The following is a 24,102-nucleotide window of genomic DNA, read 5'->3' as shown; positions in this document are numbered from 1 at the left end:
GTTCTGAGGCGAGTCTAGAACCTTATGCTTGGAGGTTCCTATGACGCTATTCTCACTGGTGCCTGTTAGCTAGTGGGACTGTCTGTTAGTTTGTCTAGGCGGTCTTATGGTGCATCTGTCAAAAAACGCTGAGCCCCGCTGCTAAGTCACGCTGTTTTGGCTCTTACGCTGCTTCGGGCATTTCATGAAGCGCAACGAGGTAGCGCGCGTAACAGAGAATCAGCCAAGTTGGCCTGAACTGTCTGATCTAGACTGAGACAAGTCGTTTGGTAATGGTCGCAATGGCATCTGACACATCTATACACGGGCCCTTGCCCGAGATTTAACTATGACTGGATCGCCAAATCATAGCGGTGATCGCGCTCAAAGTTCGACGGGCTTTGCTGTCAAGCGCCATGGCGTCATATCTGCTACGCTACAGTCTCCACTCAGTTGAACTTGACCATTGTCTACAGCGTTGCAGTTGCGTCCCAGTGAGCCACAGATTCGACCGGAGCCCACGTTGAGGTTTCTAACAAATGACGTTGGGATATCGAACTCTCGCACAATCAGTTCAATAGACCATTTGAAAAAGACAGCAACAGAATTCAGCAAAGGAAATCAAAAAGATATTCCTGTTTTCTTGATTATCATATTACTCCTTGACCGAAACTGGGAGGAATGCGGCAGGCGGCTGTCAACATTCCGTTTTCGGATTGACGAACCGCGGCGTCTAGACCCTATCCCTTTCTCCAACCCGCAATTGTAACAATTGGCGCCTGAATGAAGCAGCCCTTCGGCATTTCTTCATGACAAGGCAGTTCTCGAACATCTAGAATTCCTGGCTTGCCGCGCGCATCCCCTCCCCCCGAAGAACCTTAATAGGTGCCAATATCTACTATTTCCCGATTCGGCGTTACACTCACCAACACGGGTCGTGTGTCCATGCCTTGTCCAAATCGTGAAGATGCTTTCATTCGTCTGTACCAGAATAGACTTGCATCTCGCAGGGGTCAATGACGGTATCCATGTACGTCAGGTCTGGAAAATCGAATACAACGCCATGATTTGAATTTACTTTCTTTCCCACGCGACTTCTACCACATTTATGCCATCAGTTCATTAAAAAGCTTGTGCTCCTCCTTCCCTTCCCCTCCCCTGGTCTTGAGTTTTTCAAGGAGTTGCCGGATACTCCACTCTATAAGTGGCTGCGACAGTATCCATACCCAGCGATCTACAGCTCGACCTCCACCTGCCTCTTCGAATGGCACAATGGGTGTACAACTCAAAGGAAATGGCCATGGGGAGGCGCCCATGAATCCTACGATTGCGGTCCCTCTATTCGTTGTCGGTGGACTTCTCGCCATCTTGTTCGCCTGGAAAAGCGCTATTCGCCTTCGACACCGTCAACGCTCTAAAGAGGCACGGACAGGAATCGACCAAACACAGCTGTCACGGACAAATAGCTTTAACGCGGCCCTAAAGAAGCACTTCCTATATGCTCCGCTATGGGGTAATCGCCATAGTCGCGAGTTCCGCTTCCTCAGACTCCACATGGGATCGCTTCCACTGCGGCTAGAAGTGATCTGCCTTTTAGCGTACCTCGGCTTGAACATCATCTTCATCATTGTGACAGTTGATTGGTGGATTAGTGATTACTCCAAGAAGATGTTCCAGCTCAAGTACTCTGCAGGCCACCTGGCTGTCATGAATACACCAGGTTTGGTCTTGAGTGCTGGGCGGAACAACCCACTGATCCAGCTGCTTGGCATCTCCTTTGATAGCTTCAACTACATGCATCGCTGGGTGGGACGTGTGATTGCCGCCAATGCGGTGATTCACATGAGTGCAGTGTTGGCCAACCAGGCTTACATGCGTGAGTAGCCAGGAATTTCATGACTGAAGTATGCACTAACATCAAATCAGACGGCACGGAATATGTTCTCTATATCATCTGGCAACAGCGCCTCTACATCTGTGGCCTTGTGGTATGTATTCCATCGACCACCCAGAAGAGGGAGAACCACATCTAACGGATATCTATACAGGCTATTCTCGGCTTCCTTTTCATTGTTGTTCAATCACTATCGCCGGTCCGACATTCCTTCTACGAACTATTCCTTCACCTTCATATTGCTTTGGCAGTGATGTCCTTCGTCGCTCTGTGGTATCACCTTCAGAACCTATTGCAACAGCAAGTGCTCTTGGGTACTTTGATTCTATGGGGTCTCGATCGCGCAGGTCGACTTGGTATCCTCCTCTGGAGAAACATTGGTAGACAACCCACTACTGCCACTATTGAAGCTTTGCCTGGGTCTGTCGCCCGTGTTGATGTCGCTGTCTCTCGAGCCTGGCGCTTCCGCCCTGGTCAGTACATGTATCTATACATGCCGTGCTTGGGCTTGTGGACATCACATCCCTTCACTGTGGCATGGACATCTACTGGCTCGGATTCTTTGAATTTGGGCGAGAAGCGCAGCTCAAGTGACTCCTTGAAGGCTCTCATTGGAGGGTCGGAGACTACTACCATGTCTGTTCTGATCAAGGGACAGGATGGATTTACGAAGAGACTTCTTCAAAAAGCGGAGGAATCCGCCGAGGGACGGATCAAAGCTCTGGCTTTGGCAGAGGGACCATTTGGTGTGAACCCATTTTTAAAACTTTCTCAGTTGTTGTAGAACATTTCCACTAACATTTCCAGGTGGTATCCATTCTCTCAACTCATACGGCACTCTGCTTTTAATCGCTGGCGGCATTGGCATTACCCACCCAATGTCGTACCTGAACGAGGTCGTTGGCACCTTTGCCGAGCAGAAAACAGCTACTCGCAAAGTGCATCTGGTTTGGATCGTTCGTAGTTTAGGTAATTGCACCCTTTTTCACTTCCACCAACAACCACTAATCATATGAACAGACCACCTCACATGGATCCAAACATTCATGGAAGAGATCCTTGGCCACGACTCTCTATCAAGTCCAATTAACCAGAACGGCCACTCATACTTCCAATTTCCCAAGCTTCTATTATCTATCAGTCTCCACATCACAGCACACAAAGATACAGTGGAAGAATATATCCCCACACCATCGACACCATGGACGCAATCCGCTCCGCCAAGCGTCCCAGTCAGCATTCACCATGGCAAACCTTGTATCCAATCTGTCTTAGAAAAGGAAAAGGCAGAGCAAATAGGTGCCATGGCGGTTAGCGTCTGCGGCCCTGGTGGCCTCGGCGATAGTGTGCGTGAAGCTGTGCGGAATGTTCAAGGCGAGAAAACGGTTGATCTGTTCGAAGAAACTTTCTCGTGGTAGAAGCTGTTGGGTTTTGTATAGTGGGCTGGATTTGTGGTTTTGGTTTTGCTTCATTTCTGACTATACATTTTACTTTGAGAGGCTCTTGAATATTCGAATAATTTTTCCCCTGTGGGGGTTTGAAGGTTGTTCTTGTTCCTCACTGGCTTGCTCTTCACTTTTCATGAGACAATGCCTGAGTTTTTCTATGTATATACTATACATCCTATTCATCTTTAATTGTTCTTTTAGAGGTCTGCTGGCTCAATTTGCCTTTGCCGATATAGTCAACATGAAATATACCCTCCAAACCTGCATCTTCACCCATCAAACCAACCCCGCCCTAACTGCGTGCAATAGCAGCTGCAATACCCTCGAGAAGAATTTAAATACACTGTGGGAGAAGGGAGGGGGGAAATGGCAGCCTCAGTACCAATACTGTAAGACGGATGATGCGTCTCTTGTTCAATATCAGGGTGGTTGTGCGAGTTGTCTGGAGAAGCAGGATAATACCAAAGTATTAGGTAAATGTGAGTATTATCAAGCCTTTCTTGCGATAAAACATCTGACGCAGCATCTATTTAGGTTTAGGGGGAATGGGCGCAGCATGCGACAGCAAACCCAATGCGACAAAGGACGAGACAGTGTCCCTGTCGCAATCATTATTCACATTGACATCGACTTCCCCTTCCTCCTTTCCGTCCTCATCCCCCTCCGCAACTTCAAGCTCAAAACTCAGCTCGGGGGCCAAGATTGGAATTGGAGTCGGCGTCGGCGTCGGAGTCGCAGCATTGGGTGTGATGGCTGGTATCGTGTGGTTCTGCATGAGACGTCGCCGTGCTCAAACGCAATCTGAGTCATATATGGATTCACCGGATACGCAGTCTTATGGTGGACTCGGTACGCAACAGAGCTATGCTGAGGGACCCAAGTCGTCGGCCGTGGACTCTGAACAGACTTACGTGCCGGAGCTTTCGACTACTGAACACAAGGAGCAACCGCCTGCTGAATTGAGCGGAAAGCAAGTTGTGGCAGAGTTGCCCATATGAGGTGATGATGGGTTTTATTCTATGATTTCTGATACTCGCGCCATTGCACATAGATTAGATACAGTATTGGAGACAAAGATAAGATCAAACAAATCAACATGAGACCCTGACATACGTATGAGGTTCAAATTAACGAACCAATTTCAGATCCAGATGCGCCGCCCTAACTTAAATCAAATATTCATAATAGAACATAGCGCCTTATACCTATTGCGTCAAAATTCATTGGTGGCAATAGCTATCGAACTTATAGACCGGCTGCGTCAGATAAATGCCTGAGAGTTCAGGTCCCATTTAGGTTGCCGCTTTCTTTAGGTCACATGGGAAGGCTTTGAATGCCCAAGATTTATGATAAATTATTTCTTGACTCAATCGTCTTTACTGTACCAAAGGATGAGGGAAGACAGATGCTCGCAGCCCGAGGGTCCCGCTCGGGACCCGCGGGCCCCGTCTGGACCCTGGCCTTAGTGGGTCGCGGAAAGTCATCCTATGAGACAGCATCCTCAGCCCAGGCTAGAAAATACCAAGTATTAAACATGTTAGCCTGATAGTTCAATATAAAATGTGACCGTAGCTCCTTCTCGAAAGCGGCTATATCTTCTCGGGTCATTCCACTCCAAGACGTGTCAGTTCTCAAAGAAATGGCATCTTAACACTGACCGTCTCACGACCCAAACTCCAACCATCTGCAACTATGGGGAAAGAAGCGGAGAAAGACGAGGTTTCTCTAAAGGAGGAGACCAAAGGGAAGGCAGAATCAGACGGCGCTTTCAATGGCTATGTGGTTCGTGTGTCCCTAATCCAATCCATCTAAAGCATTCGATGTCTGATGTCATATAGAGGATCTTTCGTTATGGTTCCTCCACGGAGTATGCCATGCAGGCATGTGCAACAGCCTGCGCACTCGGTTCTGGCGTCGGCATGGCCTTGGTCAACTTAGTTTTCGGCCAGTTTATTACACTCATTCTCGGTTATACCAAACGTCAAACCGACGCTGACGCCTTCAGAAGTGGCGCTGCAAGGCTGAGGTATGTACCAGAGATTTGAGAAGAACATTGCAAATGAGAACTAATATGAGAACAGTTTATACTTCTTTATTATTGGACTCGCTCGCTTCTTCCTCACATACGGGTACAGTACGCTATTCACACTTGCTGCATACCGTATCACACGAAACATTCGCCGCCTGTACTTGAAGGCAGGGCTCAGTCAAGATATCTCATTCTTTGATAAGGGAAGTAGCGGGTCCATTGCTATGCAAGCGGTTTCAAATGGCAAACGTATTCAAACTGGAGTGTCTGAAAAGCTGGGCCTTGCCATCCAAGGGCTCTCATGTTTTATCTCTGCGTTTGTGCTGGCATTCGTCACATACTGGAAGTTGACACTCATATGCTGCTGCATTGCTCCAGCTACACTCCTTGTTATTGGTATTGCCACAACTATTGATGCTTCGATTGAGACCAATATTCTCAAAATTCAAGCCCAGGCTGGCGCTTTTGCAGAGAGCATCTTGTCAAGCTCACAGACAGTGAATGCATTTGGGCTTCGAACTCGCCTAGTAAGTGAGTATGGAAAGTATCTGCAAGCTGCTCGAACGCTCGGGAATAAAAAGAGTCCACTTTACGGGTTCATGTTTTCTGCGGAATACTCGATCATCTTTGCTGGAATCGGTCTCTGCTTCTGGCAAGGTGTGGGAATGATAGCCAGTGGGGAGGTGAAAGAGGAGGGTGATGTATTCATGTGGGTTTTAATATTCCTCGCCACTCAGGGTAACGCAACTCTAATATTTTATTGCAGTGTTCTCATGTCTGTCATTATAGCGGCCACCAGCTTGACCTCTATTGCGCCCTACTTTATTGATTTCACGCGTGCTGCATCCGCCGCAGCAGAACTATTCCGAGTCATGGACCGCACTTCGGCCATCGACCCATTTGACGAGTCGGGAGAAAAGCCAACAACAACCACCGGTTCTCTTGACTTCGAAAATGTCTCCTTTGCCTATCCGACTCGTGCTGATGCTAAAGTCTTGAAGGGATTCTCGCTTCACATCCCCGCTGGTAAGACAACAGCGCTGGTAGGAGCAAGTGGCTCTGGAAAGAGCACAATCATTGGACTCCTCGAGAGATGGTACAATCCCTTGTCAGGGCAGGTGAAACTTGATGGCCAAGCTATCGACGCGCTAAACCTCAAGTGGCTTCGACAACAAGTTAGACTTGTCCAACAAGAGCCCATTCTATTTGCTGGCACGGTTGCTGAGAATATTGCAAATGGTCTTGTTGATACACCATGGGATCAGGAGCCCCAAGAGAAGAAAATGCTGCGCATCCAAGAGGCTGCCCGGATTGCCTTTGCTCACGATTTTATCACGGAACTTCCTAACGGCTACGATACTGTTATTGGAGAAAGAGGCGGCTTACTATCCGGCGGTCAAAAACAGCGAGTTGCAATTGCTCGAAGTATTGTTTCCGAGCCACGCATTCTTCTCCTGGATGAGGCAACTAGCGCGCTAGATCCTCATGCCGAAGAACTTGTTCAAGAAGCTCTCAACAATGTGTCACAAGGACGGACTACTATCACCATTGCCCATAAATTGGCAACTATCAGAGATGCTGATAACATCGTGGTCATGGAGAAGGGCTGCATTCTTGAACAAGGCACGCATGCGTCACTTTTGGAACAGGATGGTGCCTACGCACGACTTGTGCATGCTCAGGATCTCTCTGTGGGCACGGAGGCCTCCGAAGATGATACAGATGATGAGCAGCCAAAAGGTGAGGAACATCGCCTGGACCTCACCGGTACACTCAGTCGATACTCCACGTCGACAAGGTTGGCTGTGGAGAAGAAAAGTAACCGCGATGACTTTGACAATTGGAAAAGAGTTGGACTCCTTCACACAATCTGGCGAATTGTCCTGTCAACCCCCGAACTCAAGTGGACATATTTCTTTGTTATTTTGGCGTGTTTAGGCGGGGGTAAGTTCAAAACTTGTCAAATTCTAAGCCTAACCGGGTATTAACCAAGTCACAGCGGCTGCATTCCCCGGCCAAACCATTCTGATGTCCCAATTCATCGAGGTATTCGAGTTTACTGGCGACAAAATGCGATCGAAAGGAAATTTTTTTGCATTGATGTTCCTTGTCCTAGCAATCGGCACTTTTGCCATGTACTTCCTCATGGGTTATACATCAAACATCGTGGGACAGGTATGATCTCCCCAGCACCCTGCCACCAGCTCAAGAACACTCTGACTAACTCATCCTAGAGCATGAGTCAAAAATACCGGAGACAACTAGTCAACGACATGCTCAAGCAGGACCTCCAATTTTTCGACCGCGCCGAGAATACTACAGGCGCTCTAGCCAGCCGAGCAGAAACCCACCCACAGGCCGTTTTCGAACTAATGGGATTCAACATTTGTCTCATTCTTGTATCCGCCGTGGCTGTGGTAGCATGCAGCATTCTCGCCCTGGCTTATGCATGGAAGCTGGGCCTGGTCATTGTGTTAGCGGGGCTTCCTCCTATGCTGTTCTCGGGCTACGCTCGCATCAGGATGGAGGGTGTGATGGACCACCATATTTCAAAGTCGTTCTCTAAAAGCGCTTCGATTGCTTCAGAAGCAGTGAACTCCATCAGAACTGTCTCTTCTTTGGCTATTGAGAATTCGGTGCTGGATCGGTATACTCAAGAACTTGATCGAGCGGTTAATGCTGCTACGAAGCCTTTGCTCCTTATCATGTTACCTTTTGCATTCACTCAAAGTGTGGAATACTCCTTCATGGCACTAGGGTTCTGGTGAGTCTCCAACAGCATTGGTGAAAACTACAACGCTAACAATGATATCTCATGTCTTTAGGTATGGATGTCGACTTGTCTCATTCGGAGAAATTACCATGGTCAACTTTTTTATCGCCTTCTTGGGTGTATTCTTTTCAGGCCAGCAAGCCTCTATCCTCTTCGGGTTCTCAAGCAGTAAGATATTATCAGCTTGTCTATGTCCAACACCAATACTAATATGGTTGGTTGTAGGCATGACAGCAGCAACAAATGCAGCAAATTACATCTTTTGGCTAGAAGAGCTTCAACCCACAGTTCGGGAAACCGAAGAGAACAAAAACATCGGACCCGAAGACTGGAAGATTCTCGAACTGGATAACCTGCAGTTCTCATACCCACTGCGACCCAATTCTCGCGTACTGCGTGGTGTGAACCTCAAGGTATGTGCCAATCTCCCATATACCATACTCCCAATCTGACCGACTACATAGATAAAAAAAGGCCAATTCGTCGCCTTCGTCGGCGCATCTGGCTGCGGGAAAAGCACAATGATAAGCATGCTAGAGCGCTTCTACGACCCAGTCTCGGGCCAAATAATCATTGACTCAACAGCGCTATCAGAGATGAGCCCATGGCTCTACAGAAGCCAGGTAGCACTTGTGCAACAAGAACCAACCCTCTTCCCAGGAACAATCCGCGAAAACATCTCGATGGGCGCTCCAACTAATACAAACAACACATCAACAACTTCAGACGATGATATCGAGGCTGCTTGTCGGGCTGCTAACGCATGGGACTTCGTCTCCTCTCTGCCAGACGCTCTAGCTACTCCATGTGGATCTAACGGTACACAATTGTCAGGTGGCCAGCGACAACGGATTGCGATATCAAGAGCTCTGCTTCGGAATCCGCGTTTATTACTTTTGGATGAGGCTACCAGTGCGTTGGATACGCAGTCTGAGAGGGTTGTGCAGGATGCTTTGAATGAGGCTGCTTCACATGGCGATCGGATTACTATTGCTGTTGCGCATCGACTTTCGACTATTCGGCATGCGGATGTTATATGTGTCTTTGATGGAGGGCGAATTGCTGAGTCTGGGACTCATGAGCAGTTGCTGGCTAGGGGTCGGCTTTATCCTAAGATGTGTGAGGCGCAGAATTTGGGGACTTGATTTTGTGGACATTTGGGAGCCTGTGTTCCAGGGTTGTATTATATTATGTTTCTTTTTCTCGGGCTATATAGATCGTACTTATTGTCTGTCATCTTTTGGAGCAGATATATGTTACATATTTTTTTTTGCCAAGATCTTCACAAACAGAATCCGGGGTCAGGGTCCTGATTTACACTTTCATGTCGTGCAGCAAGTCGTGCAGCAACTATGTGGGTGGCGCGTGGGGGATCGCCATTGTTTAATCGTGCCACATGGCGAGATCATACAAGGAGGTAAGGTTCCCCACGGGGAAGGTGTTACGTACGAAAAGGAGAAAGTTCATTGGAAGATATATCATTCAAGCGTGAGTATATGGAAATGCTAACTGTACAAGAAGAAGAAAAACGCCGCCCCATGATGCAATGGCTTTTTACAGCTTTCCAGCGGCCGCCTTGGCGTGACGCTCGAAAGAAGACACAGGGGGAGCGGAGTTGGGGTTGGGGTGGTGCTTCTTCAGTGCCATGGTGACGTTATACTCCATGTCGAGGGAAGCCTTGGGGTCGTTTTCCTTGGGCTTGAAATCTACAACGAGGTCGTCCTTGACCGCGAAGACGGAGTCGATCTCGAGGTGAGGGTCGTCGCTGGGGTAGATCTGGTTGATGACGGTGGCGTAATCGGGGTGGGTGATCATCAAGTGGATATGGGCGGGACGCATGGGGGAGCGGTCCATGAGGCCGAGGAGGACACCGGCGGGGCCGTCGGTGGGCAGAGAGTAAGGGGTGGGGTGGTAGCAGTACCAGAAGAACTCGCCCTTCTCGTTGGAGGTGAACTTTCCGCGGAGGTTGTTCTCGGTCTGGGTGGGGTCCTGGAAATCGTACTGGCCGTTGGCGGAGGCTTGCCAGATGTCGAGGACGGCGCCCTGGATGGGCTTGCCGGTCTCCATGTCCTTGATCACACCGTGCATGTAGGTGACACGGCCGTTGGGCTTGGGGTCCTGGATAATGCTGTCGCCGAGAGCGCGGAAGGGAGCGTTTGGAGACCAGAAGGGACCGAGAATGACGTTGGAGGTGGGGGAGAGACCGTCCTCGGTGATGATCTTGTTGGCGATCTCGTCAACGAGACTATAAGAATCGGTTAGTAAATGCTTATTTTCATAAGGCTGAGAGCAGTCGTGGGCGGACTTACGACTCAAGACCAATCACGTCGCAAATGCGGTGTCCCTCATTACGGATGGGAGTGCTGATCTGGCCGATAGAGTTGATGAACTCAACACCGAGCATCCACTCGGCGGAGGTAAGCTCAACCTCACGAGCGAAGTCGTGGATGTGCTTGATGAGAGAGCCCAAGACGACGCGAGCACGCTCGGGGGTCTTGGGACCCATGCCGTTGATAACGGAAGGAGTGAAGTTAGGGTCAAATTGGCGAGGCATAGTGTCAGATGTGAGTATGAATTGTGAATGAGAAAGTCAGAAAATCCGGAGAGACCCTGTAGGTCTATATACACAGACAGCGACGGCATATCGGTCGGCTGGCTAACCTTGTGGGGGAGATCCAACGGCGCCAAACCCAAAAAAATACCGTCGCCACCTGCCGAACGGGTTGATGCAGTGAATTGTCGACTGCGCAAAAGTGCATCGGTCAGCCCCAACAGCCGAGTGGCGGCTGCTCTTGCTAATATCCAAGCGCGGGGTTGCCGGAGTAGCTCTTACCCGCGGGTAAGCCCCGGCTCTGTTCCCCCATATGTTACCCGCGCCACACCGGGATCCTGACTCAGCTGGCTTTGTGTGTCCTCTGTTTGGTGCGGACTGCCTTGTCTTGGCGCGTTCCCGGCTTTTGCTTTTCCGAGCCATCCGGGTCTCACGTGCCGCCCAAGGCAGTTCCCTCCGCCATGTTACAGAATTCATCCGGGGAATTGTATATGGCATGATTGGCCAACTAGTGCGTAAGACATATCAACGAGCAAATAGAAAACGTACATCCGCCCGGATCCGCGTTTGATCTCTGACAGAGACCCCTCCCCCGGTCCCGTTCAAGGTTGGTTAACCCCTGGGGAATCAGGCACATCGGAATATTAGTAGAACCGATCCCGAGGTACATCTCAGAGGCAGTCCATAAGTTACAGTAACTCTTGGCCTACAAGACATATAGATTGTCTCTAGAAAATCCTTGATAGGATACAAGAGACGAGTATACATTCTAGCAGCGGCCTCTGTAGACTTGGTTTGTTTTCTCTTCCGGATGTATATATCTCAGAACTGATCTTAACATGACCCAGTGTTCGTGTCCTTCACAAGAGACAAACACTGAGCACAAATCACTATAACTGCGGGACAAACTACCAGAAATGGAAATACCAGGAGTGCTTAAAAGATCTCCCTGAGGCAAAGTTAACCCCAGACTTTGGGACAAATTTGAGTGGCTACCTCGCCACTCCCCCCGGACTTGCACGGCTCACACCCGCCCATCAACCCATAATAAAATTTTTTAAAGGTTCGCATGCGGATATTTTCCTGCCAAGCCATTTATTCGCTTTAGTGTTTCTGGTAATATGGACATGCGAAAATTGCAAATAGGTGGAGCACATGATATGGTATATAGTATCATTTGCTAGGGATGCTGCAGCCAAGGCGCATGATATTCCGGGCTCCTGGCATCTTGCAACCCCTAGCAACGATCACCTTTCCTTACATACGGGACCACCCACAATGACGTTCCTATGTGATGATATGAGTAATTAGGAAGAGCAGCGAAGAAACAACAGATTGCTGATGTCTTTAGACTTTTCATTCTCCTCAACAAAAGTATCACCAACCAAGTCTATTATTACCTTCATGTCAACATGGCACTTAAAAGGATCTTTCCACAAAGCCACAGCACTATAAAAGCTAAATAAAATCCCCGGGCTATGTTTAGGGACCCCAAATTGCGATAGGAATCTCTCCATACAAGGTCTTTCTCGCGAGAAGCTTTCCTGGGCCACCAGTTTGCGCGTTATTTTCGGTCAACACAACTGCATGGCTGTTCTGCAAGGCTACAGCAACCTTTCCATTGTCGCCGTTGATATCGAATTCACGCGGGAAGGAGCCGTACGCAGGGAACAAGCCGACAAATGAGACATTCGTGGTGCGACTTCCATGGAAGGAAGCACATTTGAAGACAGCAAAAGAGTCAATCTCTTTGCCAAAAGTAGCGTCGCCACGGTTTGATACAACGACATGGTCATTTCCGGGCTAGAGAAATTTTGGTTATCAGATGCGGCTCTTTCACTTTTCTTCAAAATCAAGAGGATGATAAGTAATTTACTGGGAGACTGAACGCACTGTGATCTGAATTCCAGAGGCTTTCGAGCCATCGGGTGCAGCCTTTCCGCCATATGTGTTCTCCTCAAACATCTTCGCAAAGAACAAACCTTTCTGAGTGTATCGGGGTTTGAATGCACTCAAGTTATTGCCTAGCTCCGAGACAAGGTATAACACAGTATCATCAGAGGACGCGGCTTTTTTGTTAGGGCTAGTTGTCCAGAACACAGCATGTCGGGGCCCCGATCCAGGCTCTACCAGCAAGGGTGCCTGAGGCTGTAGATGGCCATTTGACGGAGAGATTTTGAATATATGGATTCGATCCATGCCTAGGTCAGGAACCAGCACAAAGCGACCAGTCGGGTCAACGATCACTCCATGTGGATGGGAAGCGTCTTGACGGTCAGGCACTGGACCAGGGGCAGGAAGTTGATATGTGAAGGTTTGAGTTCGGGCTAAGTGACCGGTTGAGGAATTCCATGTATAGGCTGTGACAGCGGACGCTTCGCTGAAACATCAAGTCGCATTAGCATGGCTTCAAACATTCGGGTTGCAACAATGTTGGACCGATACTTACTAGTGTGCAATGGCAACGAATCGCTGCTGAGAGTTGCTAGGGATAGTGTATATAGCCGACATGACTGGGCCAGTCATGGTCTCAAGGATATCCAGCGTGGTCAGAGATCCATTGGAGTTTGTTCTGAAGGAAGTAAGGCTGCCATTTGTAGCTCCTATTCCTTCGTTCAGACAGAGCATCAGACTGTGATCACTATCCAGCATCAACCAGGATGGACTGATCCCACAGTCATTGGTCTGAGCAACCGTTGATAGCGAATAATTTCCGTTCTTGCTCTGTGGCGACAGGGTGGTCACAGAGCCAGCATAGGATGCCGCATATATATGGGTAGCTACAGAGTTTGCACTATACAAAGCCGTGGATAGAAGAGCGAGACGCATTTTGACACGTAGTTAGATCGTTGAAGGAATAGTAAAAGGGAAACAGTCAAGCAGGATGCATCGATGAAGTGAGCAGACACGGATGGAATAAGTGGGAGATCGCTTGAACCTTGAGAATTACTACTGACGCCACCTCGTATTACTGTCTAGGCAGACATTTGGATGTTGTAAGCAAAGGCAGTCTAGATGGTCAACTAGTCTATTCAGCATGGGGGCGTTTCCCTGGCAAGATGTCATTTCAAAGCAGAGCAACTCTAGAACGGCGATCCCAAATTGTCGCCGGTGTAAGATATGATGATCTGCAATGGATGAACGGCAGACAGGAGAATGATGCTCTCGGGCCGGATGTCTGCAGGAACACGAGTGTTGTTGTTGTCGAAGCTGGTTGGCTCGGTGGTCAGGAGAGCGCCAAGATGGACCAAGACTGAGCCTTGATGGCGGTGGAACCGACTTCCGTTGACCCGCCTCCCGTTTGGCACTGACGGTACCGAAGATGTATACATCGTCCTTCATCTTGGCCCACTTGGTGATCATTGTTCGGCTTACCGAGAAGGCATTCGGCATGCCGATCTACTCATGTGTTCACAGGCCGAGACCGGGTCGCACAATGTGGCATCGCTGAAGAATGGCAAACCTGAAATCAGCTCCCGTCAAGACGGTATGGTAGGGTGCCAAATACATCCTCTCACAATTAGAATATACAGGAAGAATTCAAGTTTCGGTCGCCATGTGTGAGTTGTATTCACCGACACGATCAATGGGGTAATTAGCATACTTCAAGGTGGATATGAAAATCGTCCAGTGTTGGCGAATCATCGTGTTTGACATCCTGGGCGCCAAGGTCTCTATCTCCTTCACTTTTGTCAGTAAAAAGAACTGGCCTTTACGGCCTAGTAAGATATTGTCCATACTCGCGGGCCAATGGTAATGGCCATGGATATGCGTGTGCATTGCTGTAGTCGAAGCCAATGCTCATTTGTTGCGCTCGAATGGATGTAGGTATAAAAATGCCCAGGAGCCCTCTTAGAAGTAAACTCTGTAGTCCATTCAATCTCTTCGTTCATCTCTAGGTTGTCTATTAGTTCAATAGGTGACCTCTTCAGACATGAAGACCCTTACCCTACTCCCTGGCCTTATTATTGCCGCCGCCGCTCTTCCATATAAGAACTTCGACCTTCAGTCCAGCCTCCTCACCGACCCAACAAAGCTAGCTGGTACAACGTTCGACTATGTTATTGCTGGCGGAGGCTTGACTGGGTTGACTGTCGCGGCCCGACTCACTGAAAACCCCAACATCACCGTTCTTGTTATAGAAAGCGGCTTTTACGAATCGAACAAAGGCCCTATCATCGAAAACCTTAACGACTACGGTGGTGCATTTGGTACTTCCGCCGACCACAGTTTCGAAACGGTCACGCTTGCCATTCATAACCGGACTGAGCTCATTCGGTCAGGAAACGGGCTGGGAGGATCAACCTTGGTGAACGGAGGCTCCTGGACCCGCCCACATAAAGCGCAGCTTGACTCTTGGGAAAGCGTATTCGGCATGGAAGGATGGAACTGGGACAGTCTGCTTCCGTACATGAAGAAGATTGAAAACTCTCGTCCCCCAACCTCTGAGCAGATTGCTGCCGGACACCACTTTGATGCCAGCTGCCATGGTATGAATGGCACCGTTCATGTTGGTTCCCGAGACACAGGAGAGAGCTTCTCGCCAATGATCAGAAGTCTCATGAATACTGGAGAGGCTATGGGTGTTCCTGTTCAAAAGGACCTGGGCTGTGGTATTCCTCACGGTATCTCAATGATTCTCAACACTCTGCACGAGGATCAAACTCGGTCGGATGCTGCTCGCGAATGGCTCCTTCCAAACTACAAGCGGACCAACCTGAAAGTCTTGACTGGTCAGATGGTTGGACGTGTGTTGTTCAACAACGACTCATCCATTCCCAAAGCCACTGGCGTTAACTTTGGAACCCACAGGAATGTCAATTTTGATGTCTATGCTCGGCAGGAGGTCCTTTTGGCCGCCGGCTCTACTGTCTCCCCCCAAATCCTTGAGCACTCTGGCATTGGTTTAAAGTCTACCCTCGACAATGTCGGCATCGAACAGCTTGTTGACCTGCCAGTTGGTCTCAACCTTCAAGACCAAACTACCACGACTGTCAGATCAAGTATCAAATCAAGTGGTGAGGGGCAGGGCCAGGCTGCCTATTTTGCGACCTTCAATGAGACTTTTGGTGACGAGGCCCCTCGTGCGCATAATCTTCTGAACACAAAATTGGAAGTTTGGGCCAAGGACGTTGTGGCTCGCGGCGGTTTCCACAATGAGTCAGCGCTCCTCATTCAATATCAGAATTACCGTGACTGGATTGTCAGCACAGATGTCTCCTTTTCCGAGATCTTCCTTGATACGGCTGGTAAATTGAGCTTCGATCTTTGGGACCTCCTCCCGTTCACCCGCGGATATGTGCACATCATGGACAGTGACCCCTATCTGCGTCGCTTTGCATATGACCCCCAGTACTTCCTGAATGAGCTTGACTTGCTCGGTCAAGCCGCAGCCTCAAAGCTGGCTCGTGATCTTTCCAACGCAGGAGAAATGACCCAGTACTTCGACGGCGAGACTATTCCTGGAAACAATCTGGCCTATAACGCTACCCTCGACGACTGGGTGGACTATGTCAAGCAGAACTTCCGTGCCAACTATCATGGCGTCGGTACATGTTCTATGATGACCAAAGAGCTTGGTGGTGTCGTGGATGCAACGGCTCGTGTTTATGACGTTGAAGGTCTTCGTGTAATCGATGGATCAATTCCTCCAACTCAGTTGTCTTCTCATGTTATGACTGTCTTTTATGGAATGGCCGAGAAGATCTCCGAGGCTATCCTTTCTGACTATCATGCCCAGTCTGAGTGAGTTTGCTTGCAACTTGATCTTACTTACTTAAGAGTTGGCGATTATTATCTCGGGCTTGATGAAGCTTCTACTTATAGAAATCTCTCTATGTCGAAATCAGATAGACTGTTGTCCCTTCTTTACTTCTAAAACTAGATACATGTATACAAGCCTTGTGTCCTCTTCATGGGTCCGATCCATATTACACACCCTTTTGTTAAGATTTCAAATTTTATTGATGTGAACGCAGAAGGCTACATAGTATAGTATTTACTCAACAGTGTGATCTGTCCCAGGTGCTAAGGTAGCGACTTTTGACTTGTCCAACTTCGGCGGACCTTCGAACTCCACAAAAACCGCATATTTGCCAATTAGATAGTAAGTCTCTGATAAGTCATGTTAAAATAGCTGACGTATGCTCTCCCGGAGCAGACTTCAGGAAATACTTCTCATTGAAGCGATTGAGGGGCTGTACGTGAAGTCGGGCCATTACAGTCCAAGGAAATGTGCCAAAGTGGTTTGCTGATATGACCATTGCGCCTTTTGGAAACTTGAAAAACACATTGCTATTCGCGCGAAAGTCTCCACTATATGGTAAAAGGCTGCCACTAGAGTATACCGGAAGAGCTTCCAGAGTTTGACTCTGGTCCTTGCTCATGGTTTGCGGCAAACAATTCTTTGGCTCTCAACGTTCTTCAAGTCATATAATTAAATTGATATTAGGGGATTTTATCTTCGCTCCGCACCCCAACGGTTCCGGGCAGGGATGATAGAGACAGGGATGATCCGCAGCCCAACGCATTGGTTTCCAACATACTGCAGATTGACCAAACCTCCGCTCAATCTATCTACAATAAGTGACCAAAAGTTTGCCGTCGATCAGGCTGGTCAGATTAAACAGAGCAAAAAACAATAAATGACCTTTCTCGACCTCGACAGTACAATGGTGTTTTCCTACGTGCTTTGAAAACTTTATCTATTATCTAAAGGCCGTAAGAGGACCAGAGCGGACAAAGAACAACAACGCAATAGTATTTACACCTTGAAGGCTGGGAAAGGTGGTGCAGCGGTTAGAAAACCTCGTCCTGGTCCAGGAAACCAACAGAACATCTCATTATCAACCCAAAACATCCTACACAAACAATATTATACATCCAAACGAACCTTTTTTATCAGATACACAATTCTGAATTCAACATACATTCAAACCATGGCCTTCCTTCTTAATATGAAGCAGAAGGGGGGCGCCAAGGAGCAATCAAAAGTCTGAGTCTCCCAGCGTTCCAAGTCCAGCCTTGCTCGCCTCGTTACTCCTAGGCACGAGCTATATGGCTGGGATCTCTCATACCCCGAGCCTCCAGCATTCGCAGAGGTCGCAGAAGTGAAAGAGTCAGCTTCGTTCCTGACAACTTCCTTCGTATTCAAGATCACCCAAGACTTCCCTAGCACGTCCACTCCCTCAGAACGATATCCCAGATGGGTCGATCTGAAATTCTTTGCGTGGCAATTTTGCACTGCCCTTGCTGAAAACTACGGCGACCGAAAGTGGACAGCCACATTCGAGAAGTCCAGAGAGCGGTGAGAACTGATCCAAATGCAGAATGAGTGCACCATTAAACCTCTTGCATGGTATGGGACTTTCAGGCTAACCTTTGTACAGTAGCCCGACAAGCCCGAGTTTCCCTCGCCCAAGTCCTTCATTTGAGCTGCCAAGCTTCTTAATGATGCCTCGGAACCTCCAAGGGTAGCATTACTAATCCTCCTGTCTTTAGAAGCCTTCCCTCCCAGCTGTCTGTTGTGGAGGTGCCTCTCCCTAAGGTTGTCAAATTCGAAGATGAAGTCATGGGCGAAGGATGGGCGGGTGTCGGGCTGGGAGTAACATAAAGCATTCGGTATGATGAATGGTTGCTCTGGCTCTACCTCATCCAGCCCGCTAACGAGCGGCAGGTTTTCTTTAGCGTTGCTATTGATGTCATTGATGCTCCGCAGTAAGTGCATCACAGACCCTAGATTATGAACTAAACTCTTCCTAGCCTCAGTTTTTACCGCGATCTCACTCATATCTGGCTCTAGTTTCCTTTTTTTTTGTCTTAGGTCCTATTAAAATCTAAGCTCCTTCTATCAATCAGTACTAGTCATTGATCTAGTACTGGGTTACACCAATTGAATTTCCCTCATTGATATCCTGTAGATCTTAAACATTTCACTAGTCATTGACACAAGGTGTAAACTTAAATGATTTGTCATAATGAGTTCGTAGATCCTTATTTCTCCATATTCAATCAGCCTATGATACACGCCAATATAGTAAGGTCCATTTTTAGTCCACATACTACCAATTATTTTGAAGAGCGAGGGATAGCATAGTATGGCTCAGGTGAGACAATGAGAGGAATGATACAGAGAAGTGAACAAGAGCCAGCAAGGCATTCCTGGTTTACATAGATTGCTGAAGATCGAGGTCTTGCACTTTGAATGGTAATTGCATGTTGATTTGTTAACATCGGCCGAGGATTCGTTCAGAGAATGACTCAATTTGCCGCTAAAGGTAAGTTCAAACGGATGCTCACAGGAGTCTACCCACTAGGGCGTCTGACATTTTATATTTACATTGTCAGGCTGAAGAGATCCTGAACAAAAGATTCTGCGAAACACCAAATCCACCGGCTTCCGGGGATATGCCGACCCACTCAGACAGATATTCTAGGTGCATCAGGTCAGCATCATTCAGGTGCACCTGATTAGGAATGGCGTGTAAGGTTAAGGCCCGAATAGTGGACTATGATAGTCACCTCTGTGGCGGCTCTACCATATGGGATCCCATACCAGTCGCCATCTTCGGAAACACACGTCGATCTCCTTGATTAATTTACTCAATTGGGTTTAGAATATTCTGTTCAAAGTATCAAACTGATCTTAATCGGACCGGGTTTGTAAGAACGATGAAGGTTTCCAGATCCTGGTGATTCGAGCAATATATCATGGCTTCTTGTAGAATTTCAACCAAGTATTTCACTATCTTCCAGACTGTATTTGGTAACAATTCTTCCACTTGGCTTTCAACACAACCCCCAGCATCGCAGTTCTTGTCAACAGTCCTCCGGGCATCGAATTCTGACATGATACAAGGCAATTATGGACAGATGCCTTCAACACTATTGCACCTGGCGCGAATGCTGATTTCTACGATCCTATTCATACGGTTGGCTTCCCTGACCCAAGGAAATGTAACTTCATTTCATTCTATAAAGTGGAGGCAAAGCTGATGCATCCTCGTCCGATCCTTGGGTGTTGGGAGTTTTGAGCTTTGTTCGAGCCACTGCCCACGATTCTCCAAAGACCAAAGATTGGGTATTTTTTGGAGCCCCAGGCCGTCCCACGAGGACTTGGCCGTACAATTCAGCCTGTTCCCGCTGGTCCCGTTGTATGGCTAAATATTGAGATCCAAGCCTGCATACAGAACGCTGACAGTCTATAACAGGCCGCAATCCAAGATTTTAAATTGACACAGTTTGGAAAAGCAAGCCTTTTTCCCTTTTGCTGAAGCAGCTGGATTTAGCGTGAGTCCTACTGGAGAAACTATATATGCTCTTCGCTTATTCTGATCTTTTTGGAAAGTATAGAATGGGCCACAATTTCAGGCGCGCAAAGTGGGAAAACCAGCCGCTGACTTCATCCAACCACGAATGTTTTCTGAACCCGGCGAACACCATTTTGACTTTCCAAGGTCACCCCAGAGTTCACTCTGCCCTTGCCAAGAAAATTCTTGTGAAAGAGGATGATGTTTATAATAGAACTTCGGAGGAGGAGATGATACAGGAAGAGCTGCTCAAGCTGGAACAGCCTGATGGTGTTGCGATACTGCGAAGAGTCATTGAGTGGACAGACGAGTAAACTGGGTCGTTAGATTAGAGGCCGAGAAGTGGACAAGGCTAGTTTGCAAGTAATGCAAATATTCAGTTATATTTGGAATGGGTAAAAGAAAATCCGGAGGCAGAAGTTTCATGGAAAGCAAAAAAACGCCTCTTCGGCCAAGTTCCGATGCTGGAATATTTGTTATTTGGAAATGGTGTATTTTCAAACACATGCGAGCAGATGAGACTCGAGGCATGAAACATAAAACATTGGCGCGTGTGGTATAATAGGAATCAATCATCATTATTTACATCAAAAAGCGAATGTCTGTTTGGGTCACCTTTCGGCGATCTCAAATGGCTCTCCGGTACCGGCAAAGATCACCTGCAGGGGCCACTGGAGCCACGGGACCCACCTCTCATCAATGGTGTCTCTGATGGATTCGACAATTGGTGGCGGCCACCCCTTGGTCCACCATCTGGAGCTCGACATGTAGAGCAAGGCACAGTAGTACGCGAATACCAATAAGGCCTCTGGTTTCCTCTCTTCAAGAATGATAAGGTATTCTGGATCGACTCTGATGGGCCAGATGAATGCAAGGACGTGGTCACTTGATTGTTTCAGTTCAGCCACGATGCTGCAGAGCGTTTCAATAGAGGATTGGCAGATTTGAACGATTCTCTCATCAGAAGAGTTCTCCCCGATAGCTGTTGATAGATCACGAACTCGATGGTAGACAACCTCGCTCTCCATCGGTGGAGTCCCGTCTTGTGCGGAATGGTCATCGGTGTCTTTCATGAGAGGAGCTACCGGTCCATTCTCAAGCGCTGAACGAAATTCGTCGTAGGTAAGGATAGATGGAAGTCCTTTGATCAGAATGATCCATTCCGATAGTCGGTAGCCAAGCCATACATGTGCAGGATTATTGGCCTGGTTTGGCCTATTGTCGCTTTCTGTTGGCCGGGCGAATGATGTAATGAACAGGAGACAAGCACAGCCAAAACTGGCGTGACAAGTGGCTTGGTTCAAGGTTGAGATACATTGACGATAGCCTTTCAGTGCACTGTCGTGGTGGCTGTAGGCTGCTCGAAGATAGATGTCTTTCGAATGGCCCAGGCCTATCAACTGGGATTCTTCAATCTTCCCATGTTGATTTGCCATGTGGAAGGCTGATAGACCCAGGATGCAGTGAAGCAGATAGTCGTTTTGCATCGCAAGCTGGACAAACTCAGCACCAAAGAATCTCTGAATCTCGACATTCTCTGATAGAGACCATGCTGTCTTGGTGGTGTAGTTGTGGAGTAGTTCAAGGTCCAAACGGGATGTCGTGGAGAAGTTTGAATCAACAACCGGGGGCGGAGCGAAGGAGCAGGCATGCCGACTTTTGACACATTGTGCGCAAGGGACGGATCCATTTTCGTCACATTTTATTTTGCGCTTCTTGCATTGAATACAGCCGTTGCGGCTCTTCAGATGCTTTCGTCGGGTAGGCGCAGAGGTCATTATGTCTCTTTCAGAGGCATGCTTGTCTCTTCAAGAGCAGTCCTGTTGGACACTTTTTTTCAAGTATCTTGAAGCAGAGAATAGACTGGAGAATGAAATAGATTCCAAGTTGATGCCCTCTTTGCAGGCCCCAAATTTGAGACCTGTAAGAGAAACCTTATTAATCAGCATCCCCGTGGATTGTGGATTCCAAGGCTTCCGTGGGCCGTGGACAGAGCCCCAAATACGCTGGATATTTATTTTGACGTCAAAGCAAAGGGATAGGGCTACATTGAAACTTAGAGGAGATGGAACAGTCAAGATGGAGACGGAATGTTCAAATCCGAGTAAAAGGGGTATTCAGGAGACTTATGTGTAGCAGATCCGAACTGGAGCCTGATATCCAAGGCACCCATCAAAGTCAACCGATCTGTCTAACGCAATAGCTCGCCTAAAATAGCTCAGAATTACGATTTGAGTAAGATCTAACTTTTTCCCTCGTCTCGAGTACTCCGTACTATTACCTCTTTTGGCATATATCTAGAAAACGGAAGTCGGCCTTCAAACCATTGTTTCGTGTCAGCCTGGTGTGCATCTTTTCGCCCCACTGGCATTCATCGGGGATGTCAGCCGCAGGTTTCTTTTTAATTTGCCTTGTTTCCACGACTGTTTCACGGCTCTCATTTTCCCCACTAAGTCCCTAGCTTTATCCTTATTCAAACAACCTCAATATGTTGACCAAGAGACCACGCCGGAGTATGCCCAAGGTCCGCACTGGGTGTTCAACCTGCAGGTTAGCAAGCCACCCAGTTTGTACCAGAACGAACTCTGATAGAAACAGGACACGTCGGATCAAATGCGACGAGCAGCGGCCCGAGTGCCGAAAATGTGTCTCCACTGGGCGGAACTGCCCAGGCTATTTAGTCCCGATCCACCAACCACCGGCGATCACAATATACAATATCCCTTTCAAAGTCCCTGGCAGTCGATCTGATCGAGAATTGCTTCATTTCTATCACTGCAAGGCATCCGAGAGTCTATCTAGATTCTCAGACTCGACACTATGGATTGACTTCATGATGCAGCGCATGCAGCACCAACCGGTGATCCGCAACGCGCTTGTCGCGCTCAGCTCCTTATATAAAGACTTCCTGCAGCCGGGAAGATCTTGTTTAAGTGGGTCCCCACAACATATCGTGATCATCACCAAGGCACACAAACAATTACGCACCCATCTTCTCTCGCGTGACGCCTCGCCCGAGGTGGCGCTCATCTGCAGCCTCATCTTTTACATTCTTGAGTGCCTTGTCGGTAACTCACAACAAGCTATCTGGCATCTAGATCAAGGATTGATTCTCTTGCAACGATGTCAGCGTGAATACCCAGGTGCTGTCTCTGCGCCAGAATTTGGTCACTTAATGGCAGTCTTCTCGCGCCTTGATATCCATGCCAGCATCTTTGATAGTGAACGGGTTCCAGTCTTGAATATTGTCAAATCACTGGGATTCTTACCCACTGTGCCAGACGCTTTTGTTGATTTGTCTGATGCGGAGCAATCACTGACTGTCATGGAAAACCGGCTTATGCATCACATCATCTCTTCGCTTGAGCACAGAGAGAAGGCTGAAGAGGAAATTCCTTCGGATATTATACAGGAGAGGCATCAACTGAAGATACAATTTCAGCGACTAGAGTGTGTGATCGAGAACCTGTTACTTGCAGTACAAGAAGAAGCCCAGAACCTCCAGCGACAACAGCGTGTGCTGCTACTACATATCCAAGCAATGATCTTCCATGCAGCCCTACTGGAAAATCTATGTCTTTATTCGGACAACACAAATTTAACGATAGATGCTAACCGCAGGTTTCATCTTGCTCTCTCCAAAATCAAGACATTATTGTCGTCTTGCCCCGAGTCCCACTCTACCTCTTCGAATCGAGAATTCACATTGTCGACAAACATTATTGCTGTGCTATACTATATATGCATGAAGACCAAGAATCACCGCATCTTGAAAACGGCGCTATCTCTCATCCAGGGTTGTTCGGTCTCGACCCGTGATGGCCTCTGGGATGCTAGCACAGCGGCAAGTGTTGTGCAATCCTTGGTCCCGTGTGACTCTCATGAGGATGACAACTCAGAAATGATCAAACTGGAGGATGTCGGCGCTGGAATTGTGGACACAAGTGGTGGCCTTGAGGAGGCTTTTAGATTGCTTAGGATTATGGAGAGCTCGGGGCCCGAGATCATAAACATCGAAGCAGCCTAGGGCAAAATAGAGATTGGATTAATTGAAACATAAGACCTTAATAAGATCAAATTACGGAAACCACTTTGCGAGATCCGATGCAATGTGCAAATG

At 48.1% G+C, this 24,102-nt stretch overlaps 11 protein-coding genes across 11 annotated transcripts; 8 read left to right on the top strand and 3 right to left on the bottom strand.

The window, feature by feature from the left end:
• Positions 1–1,251: 1,251 nt before the first annotated feature.
• On the top strand, positions 1,252–3,291 carry N7508_005418 (ferric reductase family protein; the record flags this gene model as incomplete). Its single annotated transcript, XM_058463484.1, has 5 exons — positions 1,252–1,855; positions 1,906–1,967; positions 2,028–2,619; positions 2,681–2,842; positions 2,894–3,291. 5 exons carry the CDS (start codon positions 1,252–1,254, stop codon positions 3,289–3,291), a joined length of 1,818 nt encoding a protein of 605 aa, XP_058319962.1.
• Positions 3,292–3,866: 575 nt separating this feature from the next.
• N7508_005417 (uncharacterized protein) lies at positions 3,867–4,319 on the top strand (the record flags this gene model as incomplete). The annotated part of the gene is made up of 1 exon (XM_058463483.1): positions 3,867–4,319. One exon carries the CDS (start codon positions 3,867–3,869, stop codon positions 4,317–4,319), a length of 453 nt encoding a protein of 150 aa, XP_058319961.1.
• Positions 4,320–5,013: 694 nt separating this feature from the next.
• Positions 5,014–9,268, top strand: N7508_005416 (ABC transporter ATP-binding protein; the record flags this gene model as incomplete). Its single annotated transcript, XM_058463482.1, has 8 exons — positions 5,014–5,103; positions 5,160–5,347; positions 5,403–7,294; positions 7,350–7,525; positions 7,585–8,114; positions 8,176–8,291; positions 8,349–8,536; positions 8,588–9,268. 8 exons carry the CDS (start codon positions 5,014–5,016, stop codon positions 9,266–9,268), a joined length of 3,861 nt encoding a protein of 1,286 aa, XP_058319960.1.
• A 409-nt stretch (positions 9,269–9,677) lies between these two features.
• On the bottom strand, positions 9,678–10,677 carry N7508_005415 (putative catechol dioxygenase; the record flags this gene model as incomplete). The annotated part of the gene is made up of 2 exons (XM_058463481.1): positions 9,678–10,368; positions 10,433–10,677. The coding sequence occupies 2 exons, from the start codon at positions 10,675–10,677 to the stop codon at positions 9,678–9,680; spliced, it is 936 nt and encodes a 311-aa protein (XP_058319959.1).
• Positions 10,678–12,156: 1,479 nt separating this feature from the next.
• N7508_005414 (uncharacterized protein) lies at positions 12,157–13,503 on the bottom strand (the record flags this gene model as incomplete). Its single annotated transcript, XM_058463480.1, has 3 exons — positions 12,157–12,477; positions 12,568–13,054; positions 13,124–13,503. 3 exons carry the CDS (start codon positions 13,501–13,503, stop codon positions 12,157–12,159), a joined length of 1,188 nt encoding a protein of 395 aa, XP_058319958.1.
• A 230-nt stretch (positions 13,504–13,733) lies between these two features.
• On the top strand, positions 13,734–13,931 carry N7508_005413 (uncharacterized protein; the record flags this gene model as incomplete). Its single annotated transcript, XM_058463479.1, has 1 exon — positions 13,734–13,931. One exon carries the CDS (start codon positions 13,734–13,736, stop codon positions 13,929–13,931), a length of 198 nt encoding a protein of 65 aa, XP_058319957.1.
• A 677-nt stretch (positions 13,932–14,608) lies between these two features.
• On the top strand, positions 14,609–16,423 carry N7508_005412 (GMC family oxidoreductase; the record flags this gene model as incomplete). Its single annotated transcript, XM_058463478.1, has 1 exon — positions 14,609–16,423. One exon carries the CDS (start codon positions 14,609–14,611, stop codon positions 16,421–16,423), a length of 1,815 nt encoding a protein of 604 aa, XP_058319956.1.
• Positions 16,424–17,612: 1,189 nt separating this feature from the next.
• Positions 17,613–18,475, top strand: N7508_005411 (uncharacterized protein; the record flags this gene model as incomplete). The annotated part of the gene is made up of 5 exons (XM_058463477.1): positions 17,613–17,666; positions 17,727–17,980; positions 18,175–18,277; positions 18,332–18,390; positions 18,436–18,475. 5 exons carry the CDS (start codon positions 17,613–17,615, stop codon positions 18,473–18,475), a joined length of 510 nt encoding a protein of 169 aa, XP_058319955.1.
• Positions 18,476–20,026: 1,551 nt separating this feature from the next.
• On the top strand, positions 20,027–20,296 carry N7508_005410 (uncharacterized protein; the record flags this gene model as incomplete). The annotated part of the gene is made up of 1 exon (XM_058463476.1): positions 20,027–20,296. One exon carries the CDS (start codon positions 20,027–20,029, stop codon positions 20,294–20,296), a length of 270 nt encoding a protein of 89 aa, XP_058319954.1.
• Positions 20,297–20,593: 297 nt separating this feature from the next.
• Positions 20,594–21,760, bottom strand: N7508_005409 (Zn(II)2Cys6 transcription factor domain-containing protein; the record flags this gene model as incomplete). Its single annotated transcript, XM_058463475.1, has 1 exon — positions 20,594–21,760. The coding sequence occupies one exon, from the start codon at positions 21,758–21,760 to the stop codon at positions 20,594–20,596; it is 1,167 nt and encodes a 388-aa protein (XP_058319953.1).
• Positions 21,761–22,470: 710 nt separating this feature from the next.
• Positions 22,471–24,009, top strand: N7508_005408 (Zn(II)2Cys6 transcription factor; the record flags this gene model as incomplete). The annotated part of the gene is made up of 2 exons (XM_058463474.1): positions 22,471–22,532; positions 22,581–24,009. The coding sequence occupies 2 exons, from the start codon at positions 22,471–22,473 to the stop codon at positions 24,007–24,009; spliced, it is 1,491 nt and encodes a 496-aa protein (XP_058319952.1).
• Positions 24,010–24,102: the final 93 nt, after the last annotated feature.

The sequence above is a fragment of the Penicillium antarcticum genome (genome assembly GCF_028974205.1).
Source record: "Penicillium antarcticum strain IBT 31339 chromosome Unknown utg000005l_segment0_segment0, whole genome shotgun sequence".
In the NCBI taxonomy this organism is placed as follows: Eukaryota; Fungi; Ascomycota; class Eurotiomycetes; order Eurotiales; family Aspergillaceae; genus Penicillium; species Penicillium antarcticum.
This window is presented reverse-complemented; position numbering and strand designations above follow the sequence as displayed.